Genomic DNA, 20,358 nt, shown 5'->3' with positions numbered 1-20,358 from the left:
AAAATTTTGCATTTATGCCATTTTATATCATATAATGCAAGTTCTCTTAAAAGCATTAGCATTAGGGTGGGGGTAAACTACCCAAATTGCCATTTTACATCCTCAAATTCTAAAATCCTTACTACATCTAGGAAGGTATTCTTAAATTTAGAAGTTACTATAGATGAGTTTAAAACTTATTTTGATTATTTTATTCAACTCTTTCTCTTTTCTTTTTAAATAAAAGCAAACTGATCTCACTTATTTTGGGGTTAGTTTTATATTATTTTAATGTGTTGTATGTTAATATAAAATATGAGATATTAGGTGAGTTGTCGGATGTTATATTAAAATAGATAAAGTAACTTTATACAGTGTAAAATGAGTATTTCTTAAATTTTTTTAGAAGTAATGCTATAATTACAAATTGTTGTTGTGACCAATTTTTATTAATTTTCATCTAGGCCCACTACTAGCATTGTTTTTTCATTTACTAATAACCATTCATCACGTCAGCATTTTGTAAAATAGTTTGTAAATCTAACATTTTCCTTTTTTGTACAATATTAGGATGCTAATGCTCTAATTTTTCCTATTTTTTCTCCCAAAAACTTCCAATTTTTTACAAAAAGGGGGGGGGGGGGGTATTTATAGAGATAGCCAAAAAGTGGGAGGCTCTATGATGGTGTACCAAAACACTATCACATTGCCTCCCATTTTTTACACCTTATCAAGCTATTATGTCTTTTTTCTGGATTCTGGTTCGATCTTCATGTAGTTATTTGGAGGCCTTTCCGAGCTCTATTTTCTTCAACCTGTATATCTTTGGAAAGCTTTGGATGTCCAATTTTCATAGGTTATGACTTTGCAAGATTTGGAGCTACGGTTGTCAAGATGTTGCGTCTGGAAGGGAGGTGACGTAGTGCAGGAAATTCAGTGACGTTTTTCCTTAAAACATTTGTTTCATCCAATTCGTGGCAGAAATCATTCCTTTTTATAAGAGGTAGTTAAGACCTTATGCTTCAAGCTGGTTTAGCCAGATTGCTCTAGTTCTCACCCAATTGATACAATATTTTGCGCGAAGTTGGTCTAAAAACTGCCTATTTTACCTTTAAAAAGTGAAGTATTTAATTAGAGTTTTGGTATTTTGTTGATATCTCATTCGTTTTAACTCTGATTTTGGCCCATGAACTATCGTTTCAAAGGGAAAAATATGTCCCATGAGACGGTCCAACATTCAACTTGATCGGACGGTCGGATCAAAAAGTCAACTTTTTGGCTGGTGGTTAGGGTTTTGGTCTTAATTGCTATCAGAGGGGTTTTGGAATGTTGCAACCCTTTGATCCACTATCCGATCATGTTGCATTTATTTGCAACCCTTTGGCCTTGAAACTTGCATGTTGCACATTTTTTAAAAATTTTTTGGATTTTGGCACTTGTTTTGATGTGCAAATCGGAGTCAGACAAAATATGGTATTGACACCCTAAAAGGGCTTTAATCACCCAAAAGCTTCAATTCTTTACAATATGCCACCGACCCATTTTAATTTTGGCCAATAGACGCCTAATACTAAAACAATCACCAACACTCATAAGTTATGAGTAATGCTAGGACTACAATTTTTATCATAACTTGCTCATGTGGCAAGTTGTGAGTGGTGGAGTTGCGAACCTGTATGGACTCAACACTTTTACTCTACTACTTACAACATACCACGGGAGAAAGTTGTGACAAAAGTTGTGGTCCTACCATTTTTATAAGTTATATCTAGATTTCCATTGACCTACCAAGATTTTCTAAGAAAAAATTTGAAATTTGGAATCAAACAAAACCCAAATTTTTTTCCCTTCTCCAAAACTGCCAAAATCTATAATCAAATTGCTTACCCACTGAAAAATTATCCCAAGAATAATAAGGGCTTTAGAAGGGAAAAAAAACCATTCAAATCAAGCTCTTAAGCAATTAGTTACATCTAAATTCTCATTTAAGCAATTAGGAGTTTCAGAGATGCTGATTCTATTTCCAAGGAGAGAGGGGAGTTTGAAAGGTGGAAGACAAACTGTGAAGGATTTTTTAGATTTATTTTTTCTTTTTCAATAACCTTGTTATCTCTTAGATGGAAAAGTTTGATGTGTCAAACGGTTTAAATTAAAAAAAAAAAAAAATTGCCACATCATTAGCCACCTATCAAACTTAGAAAAAAAAACCCAAATCAAATCTTTGATAGAAGCACGTCAGTTAAAAGAAAAAAAAAAAACTCAAATGAAATATTTTTAGTTTGATAAACAAGGGCAGAACCCATCTAAAACACTTTCTCCCTAAAATCCAAATTCACTACGTGAGGATGGCGGTGCCTTATCCTTCCGACAATACCTTCTTTCTCCTTCCAACAGTGCCTCTATCTTCTAGCAACACCGGATTAGTCTATCTCTCTCTCTCTCTCTCTCTCTCTCTCTCTCTCTCTCTCAATTAGTAAAAATGCCTATGGACTAAATTGAATGGAAACTGTTATAATATTACGACACTTCATATGTTATGACATTTGGGTCTGATTGTTGGAAGTTATTTTTTTCTTAACATGTTTTCAAATATGTTTCTAAAGCTCTTGACATAACTATGCCAAAAGTGAATGAACAGGAAGACAAAAACATAAATTTGCCTAGAACTAGCTACTCTCTCTCTCTCTCTCTCTCTTAATTAGTAAAAATGCCTATGGACTAAACTGAATGGAAACTGTTAGAATATTTTGCCATATTATGACACTTCATATGTTATGATATCTAGGTCTGATTGTTGGAAGTTATTTTTTTCTTAACATGTTTTCAAATATGTTTCTAAAGATCTTGATATAACTACGCCAAAAGTGAACGAACAGGAAACAAAAACATAAATTTGCCTAAAATTACACCCAAAGTCAATACCAGCTCAAATTGAACCCTTCACATTTTGGTCCATTCCAAACAAATAAAAGATAAAATCATGAGAGGAAGATAATACCAAAAGAGAGAGATATTACCAGCAAATTGACGACTCCGTCGGCCCTCGGCTCTAGTCTTCATTGTCAAGCGTCACCTTTGATGTAATCTCTAGCCACTGTAGTGCCTCACCTTTCTCTTTAGAGGACCAAAACGTGAAGAAATATGAAATCGTGACTTAGAGATTTTTTTTTTTTTTTGAGGAAAGGGATTTTCTTTTGTTGATAGATGTGAGTTAGGGATTTTGATCCAAAAGTTACTCTTTCACTTATTGATTGTTGTTGTTGTTTGAGAGATCCTACGTTCACAACATTTTTACAACATTTTCACAACAAATCACAATGAGTTAGTTGTTATTGGTTCAAATTTGAACTTAACACTAAGATTACTTTTTTACCCCAACGATAACAACCAGTAACAACCTGCCACTTAGGATTTGTTGTAAAAATGTTGTAAAAATATTGTCGACATATCATATCTCAATTTAAAATTACGTTGACATTTCATAAAAAAAATTATGTTGACATGTTAATCCAGTTGGCAATTGATGTTGCGATAAATATATATTTTTTATTTAAGCTGTTTGACGTGTTGTACTTTTCAATACAAGAGATAGTAGTAGAGATTATATTGACACAACATTGAAAGGTTAATAACCAAATTAATACTATTGAAAGGTTAATGACTAAATTGGAATATGATTTAAGAGATAAGGACCAAATACTAGTTTACACTAAAATAATTGAGAAATGATATGTTCAGAATATTTTTAAAACAAATCCTAAGTGGTAGATTGTTACTGGTTGTTATGTTGGAAAAAAAAATAATTTTAGTGTTAAGTTTAAATTTGAACCAATAATAACTAATCATTTATAATTTATTATAAAAATTCTATAGACGCAAAATCATTTGCGTATATAGGAGTTTGAAAATATTCTAAATTTGAGAGAATCTTGGTCCACAAATTAAACGAAAATTACGGCTAGTGCACAATCAGAAAATAACCCCACCATATGCATACATACAAAAGAAAAGAGATGCCAGTACCTCTTGTTTTACTCCGCTCACTCCCCACTACCATTCGCTCCGTTCCCTGCCTCACCTTCATCTCTCGCTCCATGGCCAACACCACAGAGCTCATTAGCCCATCCAACACCCGTGTGGGCTGGATCGGAACCGGCGTCATGGGCCGATCCATGTGCTCCCACCTCATCAAAGCCGGCTACACCCTCACCGTCTTCAATCGCACCCTCTCCAAAGCCCAGCCCCTCCTCGACATGGGGGCCCACTTAGCCCAATCCCCTCACCAGCTCGCTTCCCAATCCGACGTCGTCTTCTCAATCGTCGGCTACCCCTCCGACGTCCGCTCCGTCTTACTCGACCCTACCTCCGGTGCCCTCTCCGGCCTCCGTCACGGTGGCATACTCGTCGACATGACCACCTCCGAGCCCTCCCTCGCTGCCGAGATATCCGCCGCCGCTTCCTCCAAAGACTGCTTCTCCATCGACGCACCAGTATCCGGCGGCGATCTAGGGGCTAAAAACGGAAGGTTGGCGATATTCGCCGGAGGGGAAGAGTCGGTGGTGAAACGTTTGAGTCCACTTTTTGCCCTCCTTGGTAAAGTTAATTACATGGGTGCCACTGGAAAAGGTCAATTCGCGAAACTAGCGAATCAGATAACGATTGCTTCCACTATGGTAGGATTGGTGGAAGGAATGGTTTATGCTCACAAGGCTGGTCTTGATGTGGGTTTGTTTCTTGAAGCGATATCGAGTGGTGCGGCTGGGTCAAAGTCGCTGGATTTGTATGGGAATAGGATTTTGAAGAGGGATTTTGAGCCTGGGTTTTATGTAAATCACTTTGTAAAGGATCTGGGGATTTGTTTGAAGGAGTGTCAGAATATGGGTCTGGCTTTGCCCGGCTTGGCTTTAGCTCAGCAGCTTTATCTCTCACTTATGGCTTGTTTGGGAGTTTAGAGAGGGAGGAGAGTAGAGGGGAGTAGAGGGGAGGGGAGTAGTGGAGAGGAGAGTAGAGGAGAATGATTACCCTCCACCTTGTTTGGATGTTTTTATAATTAGTAAGGGAGAAGGGAGTAATTAGCCCTTCCCCTTGTTTTTAACATTGTAATTTTATAAATATAATAAGGGTAAATTAGGTAATTTACTTTATCAATAATTTTATGTGCTCTACTCTCCCTCCAAATCTCTCCAATTTGGGGGAATTAAAAATGAGGGGGTTGGAGGTAGTTGAAACCCCTTCAAACCCCTCCAAACTCCTCCCCCTCCTTCCTTAAAAAACTCCCAAACAAGGTAATTGAATTACTCCCCTTCCCTCTACTCTACTCCCCCTCCTTTTTTAAACATCCAAACAGGCCATTAAGGCTCATGGGGAAGGGAATTTGGGTACACAAGCGCTTATTTTGGCTCTGGAGCGGCTCAATAATGTTTCTCTTCAATCTACAACGGTTACTTCGTCTTAGAGCGGTAAATGTATTTTTGATTATTGATGTTTATGGGCGCTTTGAGTTTGTTATTGGGTGTATGCTTCAACATTTGCTACTAATGAATATAAAGATTTTACATTTTGCAATGTATGGTTGTTTTAAGCCTTGCGTTTGTGCTTGTTTACTAGGGCTAATGTGTGTGATATTTTGACAAGCAATGTATATTTTACATCTTGCAATGTATGGGTGTTTTATGCATGATCTTTTGCACTAACATACTTTTTGCCAGCAATACTTCAATTTCAATACAAATGTGTTTTGTTAAACTGTTTTAGCATGCTAAGTATGAGTTTCAACTTTCAACATTGTGTTTTGAATGATGATTTGCTACATTGTTTGTGAGGAAATTTATCTCATTTAATAACTGAGAAACTTTGCTATGCTTTCATGATGACAAGCTGTTGCTATAGTCATTTACAAGAATTGTGACTTTCTGAGATCCCAAAGTTCTTGGGATTGAATCGAAACTAAGATTAGAGAGTGTGAAAGACCATAGGAATGGATATTCATAAAAGTGACAAGAAAAATCTGGGGATTTGTGTTTGTGTTAGTTTATGGAAATTGTTGAAATTTTTTATGAAACAAGGGTTAGTGGTTCTTTAAATGGCTTGCTTGCTAAGTTGAAAGAGCCTTATTATGCAGAGCCTGATCTATGATCTTTTCATTGGGGCAAAATAAGAAGGTTACTTGTAGAAAGGGATACTTTATTATTGTGGCCTCGGCTCCCCCTACCTTATGGTCAAGTATCTAACCACCAGCAAGCTCTAGGGAAACAAGCAAAGACGTTCTTTTGCGTAATTCGTGAATCATGCATTGAGAAGAAAGTATCATAACTTCCACTATGCAGCACATACATCACATTTCTCATAGACAAAAACCATATGTTCTGATATGTCTAATTAAAAGAAAAATAGTCCAGATATGATTCTTGAAAGCTGCACATTCATGCCATTTGTTTTCCCATATTGTAAGTGTCATCCACTGGATATATACATATAACGTTCTAAAATTTGTTATAAGGAAATTTCATAAAATCTGTTAGTTGAAGGGGGGTCGTACTAGACTTGAGAGACTAAATCAGTATTTTTAAGGATGGCCATACCCATTGGGTAATGGATATCCAACCCTACCCGATCCAAATGTTCCGGGTAATACCCGGTTCTTCATGGGTAGAGCTTAACCAGGTAGGGTATGGATATTATCCGAATTATTCGGGTAGGGTATGGATATTATCCAAACCCGACCTGTAAAAAAAAAACACACCCTAAACCTCTCTCACTCACCGTCACTCACACTCAGACACTCTCCTCAGTCCTCACCGATACATTTATCATAAAGCTCTATATTTATGTTATGTACCTAAATGCATGAGCACCACATGAACCCTACTCCCATAGTGCTTGACAACGCCGCGGCCTTCCATAATCTGCAGCGGCGTGATCATATAGGCTGCAGCAGCGCCATCCATCCGGTCCTAATCGAACACGGGACAATCGGTAGGCATGGCGGAAAGCGCCTGGAGCTGACCATACGAAACATTCTCGAAGACCATCGAATTCTGGCCCTTGCCGTCTCCACTCTCATTGGCACGCTCTAAGGCCGCAATAGTCAGCACGGAGGAGTGAGGGCGATTGACGGCGTGCCTGACGACGGGAGGGAAGTTGGAGATTCGAACGCCGGTGTCGGACAAAACCTCGCTCTCGTTAAGGCTGTTGGGATCAAGCGGAACGACATCGGATTGAGGGTCCTCAGAGTCGTTTTGGGGGTCTAGGTCATCGTCGTGGTTGTCTTCTTCGTCTTCGTCTTCTTCGTCGTGCTTCTACCTCCGGTTGATTTGGGGCTCTCTCTTTCGCTTCTTCCATTTCGTGCGGGTCTATGAGGAAAAAAGAAGCAGATACAAACTAATCCATCAATTTTTTTTTAATTTTTTATTGATTAGTTTTTTCTTTTTTGAGATAAAGCTATTGGTTAGTTTTTAAGTTAAAATGATTTGGATTCAAAAAATAATAATAAATGGGTTTCGGGTAGGGTATGGATATCCATGGATAATAATTCGGGTAAGATTCGGGTATGGATACTAATGGATATTCATATTCGAGTATCCATGGGTAAACTTTTCGGGTAGGGTATGGATCGGGTATACCCATACTTACCCATGGCCATCCCTAAGTATTTTCAGTATGCACTGGCCATTTCAATTTCATGAAACGAATCAAGAGACATCTTGATATGGCTTTAAGGTGATTTTATACACGCTCAAAGTGGAACTTAAGCATATGCAATGTTCCCATCTCTCGTTATGTCAGGGACCATACAAGAATGACTTTGTTGTAAATTACCATTATAAATTTATAGGTGAATTCTTCATCACATAATTGGTTGTGTTTTGCTTTTATTGCAGCCTAGCATGTGACTAGGATATCAAAACAAAAAGAAGAAATACCTTTTATATGTAAAGAGCCCTGTAGCATAATTAACATTTCTTAACATTTCCAACAGAGATATCCATAGTTCAAATCCTTTAACTCTGATGTATCAATAAGAAATACCTTTTACACATCTCACTTGAATGTAGATCAAGCACTATAGCGTAATTTAAGATTCTATGTGGCATTAGATGGTCATTGAAAACCAAACTAGCGTCCTTTTGGTTGGGGAGAAAATGGAGGCGAAAATTGCAAAGAAAATCCAAATTTTGCGTCATTTGGTTTGTGATGGAAAATGGGGTGGTTTATGGTGGAATGGATGTTTTTCACTTGAGCCCACCAAAAATAAATCTCCCCAAATGGGAGAAGAAAAGAGGGAGGATTTTCCACATATTAATCACACTAACTCACTTCTTCTTCTTCTTCTTCCTTTTTTTTTTTTGGTTGATTAATTTGATAGTTGGGAGCGGGGTAATTTGAACCTCAAATGTCTCAATTGAAAAAATTAAGAGATGCCAACTAATTAAGTTACGAGGCTTTTAACAACTCAACTCTTTGTCCTATTCCATTTTTTCCCCTTACCTTCCATAGTCAGGTAGCAAAGAACAATCCACACATCTGTTTATTTTTTTATTTTTTTTTTTAAAATAAAATTTCAGTTTAATCAACTTAATTTATTACATTATTTTTTTTGTTATTTAAAATTAAAAGACAGAGAAAGGAGCTTGTTTGTTTTTTTTTAGTAAATATTTAATTTTAATCAACTTAATTTATCATATTATTTTTTGTTATTTAAAAAATAATAGACAGAAAGAAGCCAAAATAACGTAATAATTGTGATATCACTTTTATAATGTGTCAAATTACCTCATATATACCATATTATAGGGGCATATAGTAAATTTATGCAAATGACTTTTTCATCCTCTCAATTTTTTTTTACCAACTAAACCAAGTAAAATTTATGTTTATTTTCAAAACTCCTACTTTTTGCATTCTCTCGATTAAACATACATGCTGGAAAAATATAATTTTATTTTCACCTATTTTTTATTTATCCTTCCAACATTTTTCACCAACCACTTTCCCATCCCCCAGGCAAAAAAATCCAATCCATCTTGAAGAGACACGAGGTCAAGTCATTGTAAATATGAAGTTGGAATGTGATTTAGAACAAAAAATATAAATGTTCGAATTTCCTCTATCTTAGTATCTAATATCTCTTTAATGGGCATAAAAAGATTCAAAACTGCCGAGAAAGCCTTTGAAAAACACAATTAATTTCTAAGAAAGGGTAACAAGCCCACAATGGGAAGATTAGATAAACAATTGAAGAACAAAGATGGTGGGAGAAAAAACAACTTCCCGAGGTACAAAGTTTTAACCAATGATACAGATTCTAATTCTCTTTTTTCTTTTTCTCTCTCTTGCTTTTCTTTCTTAATTTTTTCTGGATCCCATCCCTTGTTGGTTATCTTCTCCCTTTATCCTCCCCTCCATTCTACTTTCCAGCTGTGCTTCACTTATCTGGATCAAAGGAGATGCTTCTCCCATCAAACACCTCTCCTGCCATCTTTTGATCATGAATGAAGATTTTTGGGGTGTTTCTATTGTTCAGGTTAGTCATTTATCATTTAATGAATCCGACATTAGGTAGGAACACTTAATTAATGCAGAGTTGGATGTTACTTTGGACTCTGTGTTGTCATCTTCGTGTTCCTCAGGAATGGGGATTGAAGTTGCATTCTCGGTAAATTTGTTGATATCTTCTTAGTAGGGTGTTCCTTGAATTACCTTGGTGTCTAGATCAACTATCATCTCTCGGGCTTGGGCTTTTCAATATTGAGATTTAGGCCTAGTTCTTATCACAGGAGTGTCCCTTCATCTGCCAAAAGTCCACAGGGTGGCTATGTTCCAATCCTTCATAATAGCACCCCACAATCTCTTCTTCATTTATGCTGGAGTAGGAATTGTGGCTTGAGATAAGGGACCATCATTAATTGCCATTGATGGTACATGACGCAACTTTGCATTAAATGCCCAAGACACAACCCTTCACCCCTAGCCTTGATGAGCTACACGTGTTAAAATGGGCGGTCAGATTCAATGGGGCATGGAAATCGAAGAGTCATGGCCTTTTTTCTGACTCATCCCACTCCTATATAAAGGGGGAGCCCAAGCCAGTTTCTGGATTTCCATTTCTTCTTCCCTTCTACTCATTTTTGAGAGAGCTCAACCATTTTTGAGAGAGTTCAACTTTCCTAAGGTGCCCAATTTTTCTTTATCTAGGTAAGTTTCCTCTTTGATTTTTTTTATTTTTTATTACATTTTCCAATATGTTCTTGTTTTTCCTCACTCTTTGTAGAAAAAATGGTAAATTTAGGTCCCTAGTTAACACCTCTGAGAGGTTAGCTGCATTTAGGAAGGTTTATGTGATCCTTGATAATGTCGAGGTAAACTTCTGTCATAAGGATGATGTAGATGTTAGGAGGGGGATGAAACCGTAATCATCCCCTATTTTCTTTTGTAGAAGGTGTGGTTAGGATTCCAATGAGTAAACTCCTCACCAACTTGCTTAGACATTTTAAGATATGTCTCAACTAATGTACCCCAAACATACTTAGGGTGGTCAATAGTGTTGCTGAGCTCAGTAGGAGACTCAGGCTTAACCTTACCGAACATGATATCAATTGGATAAAAAATTGTCAAGATAGCGCTACCTTGGGCTTCTATTTCAAGTGTTGCCACAGGGAAGTCAGGTTGATTTCATGCCTCCCGAATTCTGACAAGGAAATAGAGGGAGATTTCCTCGTAATCTGTTAGGATTAGTGCCTTAAAATCCTATTGTATGCTATGTATGACATTATGTTATATGTAATAAAGTTGTTTTATTATTATCTAAAGTAATAGTACCATGAATATTTGGACATTATCATATAGTCATTGAGATGCATACTATGTGTTTAGTCACAGAAGATATAAATCACAAGTTCTTTGTAAACTCAAAATTTTAGTTCGTAGTCAGTGATAAAATTGAGCATTTCATCTGCGAAGACTATAACATGTCAATTAAGATAATTTGTCTTAATCATAAAAGTGTAGACTTCTAATTGATATGTTAATATGTTTTAAGTGTATAAGACATATTGAATTGGGCCGTTGTAAGATTTATTATTCTATTAGCGACTGTCAAATGAATAATAAATCTCATAACTTTCATTTACATAAACTCTTAATTCTGAGGGAATAGTAAACCCGATCATGAAGTGTAGGTTGTTTTAATATATTAAGAGTGAGATCTAAACAAATAGTCAAAACATCAGTATGTTGGACAACCACACATAATGTTGAAAGAACGCATATTCTCAAGATGGAATTCATAGTCTCTTTGTAGAGATATAAAATATTCCCTTGAGATAAGTTTAATGGGTTTGGTTATTCAGAGTGTTAGGCCTAGCCACTTCAGTAAATAGTTACTAAAGTTTATATTTTATGAAATTGGATTTTATAAAATATATATGAATAATTTAAAAGATTAAACCGGGTACTCAAGGATCAAGACGTAATAATTTTCAAAGTGATAGTTACACATTATGACTTTGTATTACTAGTCTTTCCCCCTTTCATTTCAAAATGCATAGCATACCACTTGTATTGGGTTGAACCCGAACCTAATGCTTAAGGCCAATGCTTGACTCGCATACCTTAGATAGCTACTGGATGTCGAATTGTAGGTACTTCTGGGTCCATGGTGAGGATAAGAGTTACTGAAAAAGCCCCCTTGATCCGTTCTATCCCACAACTTTTATAAAAGGAAGGATTGGATGATCGAGGTCCCTCTAGGGATAGGACTGGGAAAACCTTTTGACCATGTCTCATATAGTTGGCTTAGAGTAGTTAGACTTTCCTAGTGAGAATTAGGTAGAGCCAAGCTGCGTGAACATCTAAGCCTAGGATATGATATCCTTGTTAGGATTGTTTTCAAAAGTGAGTTAAAGGGAAAGTGTCTAGTTTTTGTTTGCAGTTTTTGCCTTTTTGCTTGCATTGGAAAGTGGTGCTCTACTCCAAGTTTTTATGTTCTGCTTGCACAACATTTACTTCTAACCCTTAGGGAAAAGCAACCAAGTTGCTTGTGCACTAGATCAAATCCAAACCCTAAGGGTTTCCAACCCTACAAGGGCATGCATGCATACACTAATGGTTCCTCATTTAAATGTGTATAGATAAAAATTGGTGGCAAGTAGCCGGAATTCCGCATTAAGGAGGACATTGCCAAAAGTCCAAGAGCTTTTTCAAGGAAAACCAGGCCATCAAGAATGAAACCTCTACATTTTTTTGTAAAATGGAAATTCTTTGTGTAGACACCCCATTTCATTCCGACTTATATCCAAGCCCCTCTGTCCTAATGACAAGAAATCAAATCACTACCAAAATGATCAACATAGTGTGTGGAACCCAATGAGTATGACAAGCCAAAACATGACCCAACACAGCCCAAGCTTGAGCCCAAATACAAAAAATATGTAGGAAGCCCAAAGCCATTTTTGACCTAATTTGGCCCAGGCTTACAATAAGTGCGTTCGCACCATATCTGTAGCGTACATACTCTCTGGATAGAAAGCCTAAAATCACTTCATTTCCATTTTGATGAGATTCTAGGGCAACCAGCTTGATCAACAGGCTGCCCAAACTTGTCATCAAACCCTAGCTACCCATTTCACCTATAAATACCCGCATTTCCAACATCAAAAGGGTTAGAAAATTAAGCCTTATCAAAACTCTGCCAAAAATCCCAGATAAGACCTAAACCTAGAGTTTTAAAGCTAGAAGGGAAAAAGGGGTTGAGCATTAGATTAATCTTTACATCCTTTTTTATTTGAAGGTAGTCTCTTTCTCACCCATCTTCGAATTCTAGTTTGGTTTAAGCTTACAATCACACTATTTAGGGTCTCTTAGCAAACCTTAATCAAGTTACTCAACTCATCCTCCCACACACATAACCGAGATAGTCAATTTCGCCCGAGAGGCCAGTTAAAACTACATCACTGTAGGTTCTATGAGGAGGAGATGTGGATCTTTTCCATGATCCATATTTTCCTCCTTGATTCTTATTTTTATTATGTTTTTGCTGTTTTTAAGCTTTAATATGTCGTTTTGCATGTATGTTTTTCACATTGTGTCTTTAATTTTGTTCATTTCTACTGTTTGTGTTAAGAACATGTAAGAACCCTAATTTGCCTTGAGATGTGTACGCATAGGATAAGACATGTATACGTCGATATCCTAGTGTACACACTTTTCATGTGGCTAGGGTTCTTGTTCTGGTTGTTTTTTGGAAATCTACTTTGAGTCTCAAGTGTGTACATGCCCTAATTACGGCGTATGCCAATTTGAGCTCAATCAGATTTCTTAGCTTTTTGTTTCATTTTGTCTTTAATGCCATGTTTTATTATCTTTTCTTATCTATTTTTATTTGTCTTTAATGTGTATATTCTGTTTATCTTTGTTTCCTTTCTTGTTTGACGTTAATAGTAAAATACCAAAAACATTTCTTTTTTCTTTCCTTTTCCATCTCTAAACCACAATAGACTTTATTTCTTCTCTCTCATCTAATCTTCAATTCAGATTCAAACTCAATAAAACAGCTAAATTCTTAAAGATAAATAAGAAAAACATTTCAAATATAAAAGTCTTAAATACTTTCTAAACTTAAAGTCAATAGCTACATAGTATTCAATTCATTTGGGTTTAATTAGCTATTCAAATATATGGAAAGTGTTTCAAAGGATACTTTAATACGATTAAGGTAATTGATTTGAACTTAATTGGTAACATTAGAAGTGAAGTTAATCAAACCAATCAATCAAATCCTTCGTAAGCCTTAAAAGTCATAAAGCCTTTAATGTCAAATCAAGACAATTTAAGTATAATAAAGGGAAAACACATATCAAGTAATGAAGATTCCACTTCAATTAATAATCTTTCCTCGTAAGACTTAAACATCCTTTAGAGTAAGACTCGCAACTTTGTTTGGTACCCATATGCATGTACTCATGTACATGCATGATTGGGTATACACATGCAGACACTTGTTTGTCTTATCATGTTGTGCTCCATGCCATGCTTTGCTCCTTTGAGTTCATTGCCATGAATCAGTTTCTTTTCCATGACTATCCCTTCTCTTTCATGCTCACATATCTACATCTCTTTCCATATCTTGTCTCGCATGACTCATAGCCTACACCTAGATGCAAATGCACACTTTTAAACTTCTAGAATAAATCTACCTCTTTTCCAAACCAAGCAACAATATATGAAGGCCAGTTACGGCTGGGTAGGCTTGGGGTGCCTAACCTTTTCCCATCCTTTACCCTAACTCTAGACCTTGTCTAGTAGAAGGACCTTCATGGAGTCATGTTTTGGTTCCTGGACTTATAACTAGGTGGTGACTCCTTTGATTCTTTCTAAGAGGCATCGCGTACTCCCAGGCTCCCCGATATCAGGTCTATCAAGTAGAAGCTCCGTAGTATGAAGCCGCAGTTAATTGCAGGTTTCATCAAACTCGTGCAATAGACACATTGGGTGGCCAATGTGGTTCTAGATCCTAAGAAGGATGGCAAGGTAAGGATATGTGTAGATTTTTGAGATCTAAACAAGGCGTGTCCCAAAGAGATTTTCCTTTATCTCACATCAATGTTCTAGTGGATAACACCATAGGCAGTGCATTGATGTCTTTCATGGATGGATTTTCAGGTTATAACCAGATTAAAATGGCACCAGAGGATACCACCAAGACCACCTTTGTAACCCAGTGGGGCATTTATTGTTAAACCATAATTGTTAGGATGTGTGCCTTTAAATCCTATTGTATGATGCTATGTATGACATTATGTATGACTTAATGTTATTTTTAATAAAGTTGTTTTATTATTATCTAAAATAATGGTAACATGAATATTGGGATATCATCATATAGTCCATGAGATGCATAGTATGTGATTTGTGTGATTTAGTCACAGAAGATATAAGTCATAAGTTTTTTGTAAATTCAGAATTTATAGTTCGTAGTTGGTGATGAAATTAGGTATTTTATCTGTGAAGACTATAACGTATCAACTAAGATGATTTGTCTTGATAATGGAAGTGGAGACTTCTAGTTGATATGTATTAAAAGTTAAGACATATTGAACTGGGCCGCTGTAAATTTATTATTCTCCTAACGACTGTTAAATGAATAATAAATCTCACGACTTTTATTTGCATGAACTCTTAATCCTGAGAGAATAATGGACCTGATCATGACGTGTAGGTTGTTTTGATATATCAGGAGTGAGATCTAAAGTAACGGTCAAAACCTCAGTATGTTGGGCAACCACATTTAGAACTTATATTCTCAAGATGGAATTCATAGTCTCTTGATAGATATATAAAATATTCTCTTGAGATAAGTTTAATGAGTTTGGTTATTCAGAGTGTTAGACCTAACCACTTTAGTAAAGAGTTACTAAAGTATATACTTATGAAATTGAATTTCATAAATATATAATGAATAACTTAAAGGATTAAATTGAGTACTCAAGGATTAAGATGTAGTAATTTTCAAAGTGGCAGTTTATATTTATGACTTTGTATTACTACAAATATTTTATGAAGGGGTTGCATGTATAATAAAGTCTTGAGATATAATTTATTAAAAAGGCCTAGAGTGCAATTATATTTATATAGTGGTATTAAATATAATTAATGGTAACTTTGGACTTGTCAAGAGTTGACGGAAAAGCTCAAGGCCCATTGGAGCTAGTGTCTTATTGGTCCCTTTTGGTCCCACTCCAAGCCACACACTAAAGCCCAATTGGAAAGGCCCAATAGGCCAGCCCAATTAGATAATCAGTTAGTTATAAATTGAGAAACATACAGAAATTTTATTTAGTGATATAAAAAACGGTATGTATGTGAGAGTGAGACACACTTTCATTCTCCCTTTGAAAACTGATTGAGAGACCACACATCTTGGGCGTAAAATGAAATTGGAGTGAAGATTAAAAAGTGTTCCCGAGTACTTCTAATCTTTTGTTTTGAATTTCACCACACCAAGGTACGCTATCTTATTCTTAAATTCTGAAATTTACATAGTGCACGTTATCAATCATGAATGAAATAGATCCTTGTTTGTTGCTTCCGCTGTGTGTTTTGTATGAGATATAAAACTAGTTTTTCCAACAATAATGCCATTCAGACTCAAGAATGTAGGGGCAATGTATCAAAGGATGGCGACTGCCCTGCTGCATGACATGATGCACAAGGAGGTTAAGGTATATGTGGATGATTGTGAAATATGACACTAGGGAAGGACACCCATTCAACTTGCAAAATTTCTTTGAGAAAATGAAGAAGTATGAGTTGAGATTGAACCCACAAAAGTGTACCTTTCTAAGCAATCGAGGTATAGAGGTTGACCTAGGAAAGGTTAAGGCCATTCTAGAGATGCCCTCACTGAGGAACAAAAAGGAGATAAAGAGGATTCCTAGGAAGGCTCCAATAAATTAACCGCTTCATAGCCAAGTTGACCTTAACATGTGAACCCATCTTTAAATTTCTTAAGAAAGGACAACCCAAAGCATGTAATGATAAATGCCAAAAAGCCTTCGAGACCATCAAAGGATACCTAGCTAACCCACCTATTTTGGTTCCCCTATAGCCTGAAAAGCCCCTAATCTTGTATCTGCCAGTTTTGGATGACGCTCTGGGTAGTATGTGGGCACAAGAGGACGAGACCAAGAATGAACACGCAATCTACTATTTGAGCAAAAAGTTGAAAGATTATGAGGTGAGATACACCGACATTGAGAGATTTTGCTACGCCTTAGTCTAGGCTGTTCAAAAGTTGAGATACATCTTATTGGCATATCAGGCCCAAGTGGTGGCGCAAATGGACCCCTTCAAGCATTTATTTGAAAATCCCGTTCTCATTGGAAGGTTATCAAGATGGCTCATACCCTGGGCCAAATTTTATCTCACCTATGTCACCAGTAAGACAGACAAAGGACGAGTTATCGCAAAATTTTGTACTTATCACCCCATTGAAGGAAAGTACTTAAAACGATGACTTCCTAGATGAGGACTTTTTAGCAGTTGACATAGAAGAAGTTTGGAAGATGTACTTTGATGGGTCCTCTAATCAACATGGGTATAAGGTAGGCATCTTGCTTTTGGCCCTTGATGGGCCTCACATCCCTTTATCTATCAAGTTGAGATTCATCACTACCAACAATGTGGCATAGTATAAGGCTTGCATTATTGGAATGGAGGCCTTACTAACCATTGGAGTTAAGAAGGTAGAGGTATATGGAGATTTAGCTCTAGTCATATCTCAAGCACAAGGGGTGTGGAAACTACGGAGGAGCACCTCAAACCATATCAAGCTAACGTTGACCGGTTGACCAGCTAAAAAAGGGGAGTTCTTACTCAGTGCCAAGGTGCCAAATCCAAGAAACATTTTCAGATCCTTTGTAGTAGCTCAACATTATCTAGGTAAGACTGGTTTTGACACATAAAAAGTGTAATTTTTTGCACGCAATTTGGGGGTAGCAAAATGTGGAATCACTTTCTTTTTCCAACACCTCTCATTGCAATCAAGATGTTAGATATAAAAGGTTGACTCTTGGGATCACCCGAAAACCTAATTTTTATTCAACCATCAGAGTGGATTAGAATCGATGCCATTTCGAGTATCATTTGATTCCCTTTCCAATGACTATTCATGGGTCAAAATTGGAGTTAAAATGGTTGAGATATCTTGAAAACCGTACTGAGTGCATCAACTCACTTCTTGAGACCATAACTTTTGATCTAACCATTGGATTTTCAAATTGTCAAGTGTTCTAGAAACTAGACATCCATACATTTCCAAGGATACCAATATCAACTCAATTAGAATTTGGGAGGGCCTTCAAATAAGCAAATAAAAGGCAGAACTAGGAAAGGACAAGATTATTGATGTCACAAAATCATTATAAATACTCCCAGTCCCCCTAGAATTAAAAAAAAAAAAAATTGGGCATTTTGGAGCATTTTTTGGGCAGATTCTCTCTCTCTCTCTCTCTCTCTCTCTCTCTCTCTCTCTAAATTCTCTCCAAAATACACACAAAAATCTTTGATTTCTCACTTTTCCCATCAATCAAGAGGTAATGTTCTTACTCTCATCTCTCTCTTCTAGTCCATTTACCTTGGATTCGAGGTTTAGGGGTGTAGATGTAGGTTTTTAGCTACAATCTGCTCCCATTTAATTTTATGCATTTTTATTGCTTCCTTTTTTTTTTTTCTAGCATGTTTTTACTTTATCTTGCTTCCTAGCATATTTTATTGCTTTCCTAGCATGTCTACTTGCTTTGTTAACATGTTTTATTGCTCTGATGTTGTTGGCCTAGCCTTCTTGGGCTAGAATATGTCTAATTTCTTTTTTGTGCTCTTTGCCATGTTTATGTGCTTAAAGCTTTGTTTGGATGCTATGCCTGTTGTTTTTATAGTTTTATACCATCTTGTTTATGCTTTTTTCTTTTGTTTGGCTTTTGGGTAGGGTGTAGATCTAGATATAGTGGTCTAGCCTACATCCATGCACCTAAGTTTCAATAAAGGGTTTGGATTAGTTCTTTTTTGCATATTTGTGCTTTGTTTGCCTCTTTTCCATGCTTTTGTGTTTGGATCCATGCTTGTATGCTTAGATCTAGGTCTTTGCCATATTCTTGTTTGTCTTCCCTTTAAAGGTTTGTGTGTTTGCACCTTTGATGCCTCTTTGTTTGTTTGGTTGCATCCTTTCCCCTTTGTGGCTTGTTTGGATGTAACCCTATGTGAGAGTACATCTTCGTGATGTTGGCTTGGTTTCTCTCTTTTGTTTAGCTTTGCATGTTAGGGTTTCTCATGTTAGCCTTGTATGTGCCTTATAACATGTTTAGCTCTCCCCTTTGAGTGATAAATGCTTGGCTTCCTTTGTGCTTGCTATGCTTGCTTTATGCCATCTTTTTTGGCTTTCCTTGTTTTTTTTTTTTTTGCATTGTATCTTTGTTTAGGTCTTCATGCTTGTGTCTCTATGTGCTTGTTTGTGTCATCAAGCTTGGTTCCTACCCATGATTTTGGGCAAGTTCACACCCGTCCTTGTACATGAAATCCCGAGTCCCTTTTAGGAACTTTGCTTGATGGCACATGTGTCATCCGTACTCCAATCTAATGGAACTATGGACACCAAATGCAAACCTACATTTGTCCTTCTAGGACACCATTTCTTGCTTGTTGGCCCCTTTGTGTGCTTTCTTTCCTTGTTTGCATGTCTTGTGTGTTTGCCTAGTGCTTTCTTTGTTTCTTTGCTATCTCTTTTGCTTATCTGCTGGCTTTGTGTTTTCTTTGATTGTTGCATGTACACGTTTGGAGTGAGGGCACAACTTCTAAAGTGCAAGCTAAAAAGGGAAAAAATGCAAGCAAAAGGAGCAAACCCAAAATGGGAAATGATTAGTAGATTAGGAGGCTTAGCCTCTCTCTCTCTCTCTCTCTCTTAGCATTTTCTTTAGAACCACGTCTATAGCTTTCTAGAATAGGACTTTCTTTCCTTGTATGTTGCTTGGGCCACATTCTTAGGGTATGGCAATGTTAGATCTTTACATTTCTTGTACCTTACTTGGGCCATACCTTTGGGATGTTGACAATGTTTGATTTATTTTCCTGTACTGTGTGCTTGCATTGGGTATGCACTTTGTATGATGGACTCACGTGGTTAGGAGGGTACCCCCCTTGTGATCGTGGGTGCTCTTGACCTTGGAGTGTGAGTATTCATTCAAGGCGACTGCTATAGATTCGTATTTATATAAAAAAATAAATAAATATATATATATATATATATATATATATATATATATAAAAGCTTGTTTAAAGATGGTCATGCACTTTGTATGATGAACTCACGCGATTAGGAGGGTACCCCTCTCGTGATCGTGTGTGCTCTTAACATTGGAGTGTGGGTATGCATTCAAGGCAAATGTCGTAGAAGCATATTCATGCTACATTGCATGCATGATTGTCACGGTGTGATTACTACGATCCATGTCAGCTAGTGACATTGATTTCCCTGTGTATGCGACACACGTCAATATGTTTAACGCTCTTGTGAGCCTCAGCTTGCCTTAGTATGAACATATTGATGCATGTTATATACATAGGTACAAAACCCTGACGGTGCGCCATAGCGCACAACTTGAAACTTTGCCAAATTTTTGCCGTGAAAATAAGGCATCTTTCTTGCTATATTCTCACAACGAAAACTTGGTGAGAATAGTGTTTTGTGTGTTATGACGCACTTGAGGCGAAATGTTGTCGAATTTTCGCCATGAAAATAAGGCAAAATGCTACTAGATTTTCGTCATGGAAATTTGGAAACAATTCTAAATGGGCTGGCAAAGCTCAATAAAGGCCACATCCTTTTCCAAA

At 36.7% G+C, this 20,358-nt stretch overlaps 1 protein-coding gene across 1 annotated transcript; it reads left to right on the top strand.

The window, feature by feature from the left end:
• Positions 1-3,937: 3,937 nt before the first annotated feature.
• LOC142641626 (putative 3-hydroxyisobutyrate dehydrogenase-like 1, mitochondrial) lies at positions 3,938-5,536 on the top strand. The gene is made up of 2 exons (XM_075816097.1): positions 3,938-4,913; positions 5,336-5,536. Exons 1-2 carry the CDS (start codon positions 3,969-3,971, stop codon positions 5,432-5,434), a joined length of 1,044 nt encoding a protein of 347 aa, XP_075672212.1. The 5' UTR covers positions 3,938-3,968; the 3' UTR covers positions 5,435-5,536.
• Positions 5,537-20,358: the final 14,822 nt, after the last annotated feature.

This window comes from Castanea sativa, chromosome 1 (assembly GCF_040712315.1).
Source record: "Castanea sativa cultivar Marrone di Chiusa Pesio chromosome 1, ASM4071231v1".
Classification (NCBI taxonomy): Eukaryota; Viridiplantae; Streptophyta; class Magnoliopsida; order Fagales; family Fagaceae; genus Castanea; species Castanea sativa.
The sequence above is the reverse complement of the archived record's forward strand: the minus strand, read 5'-3'. Positions and strand labels throughout refer to the sequence as shown.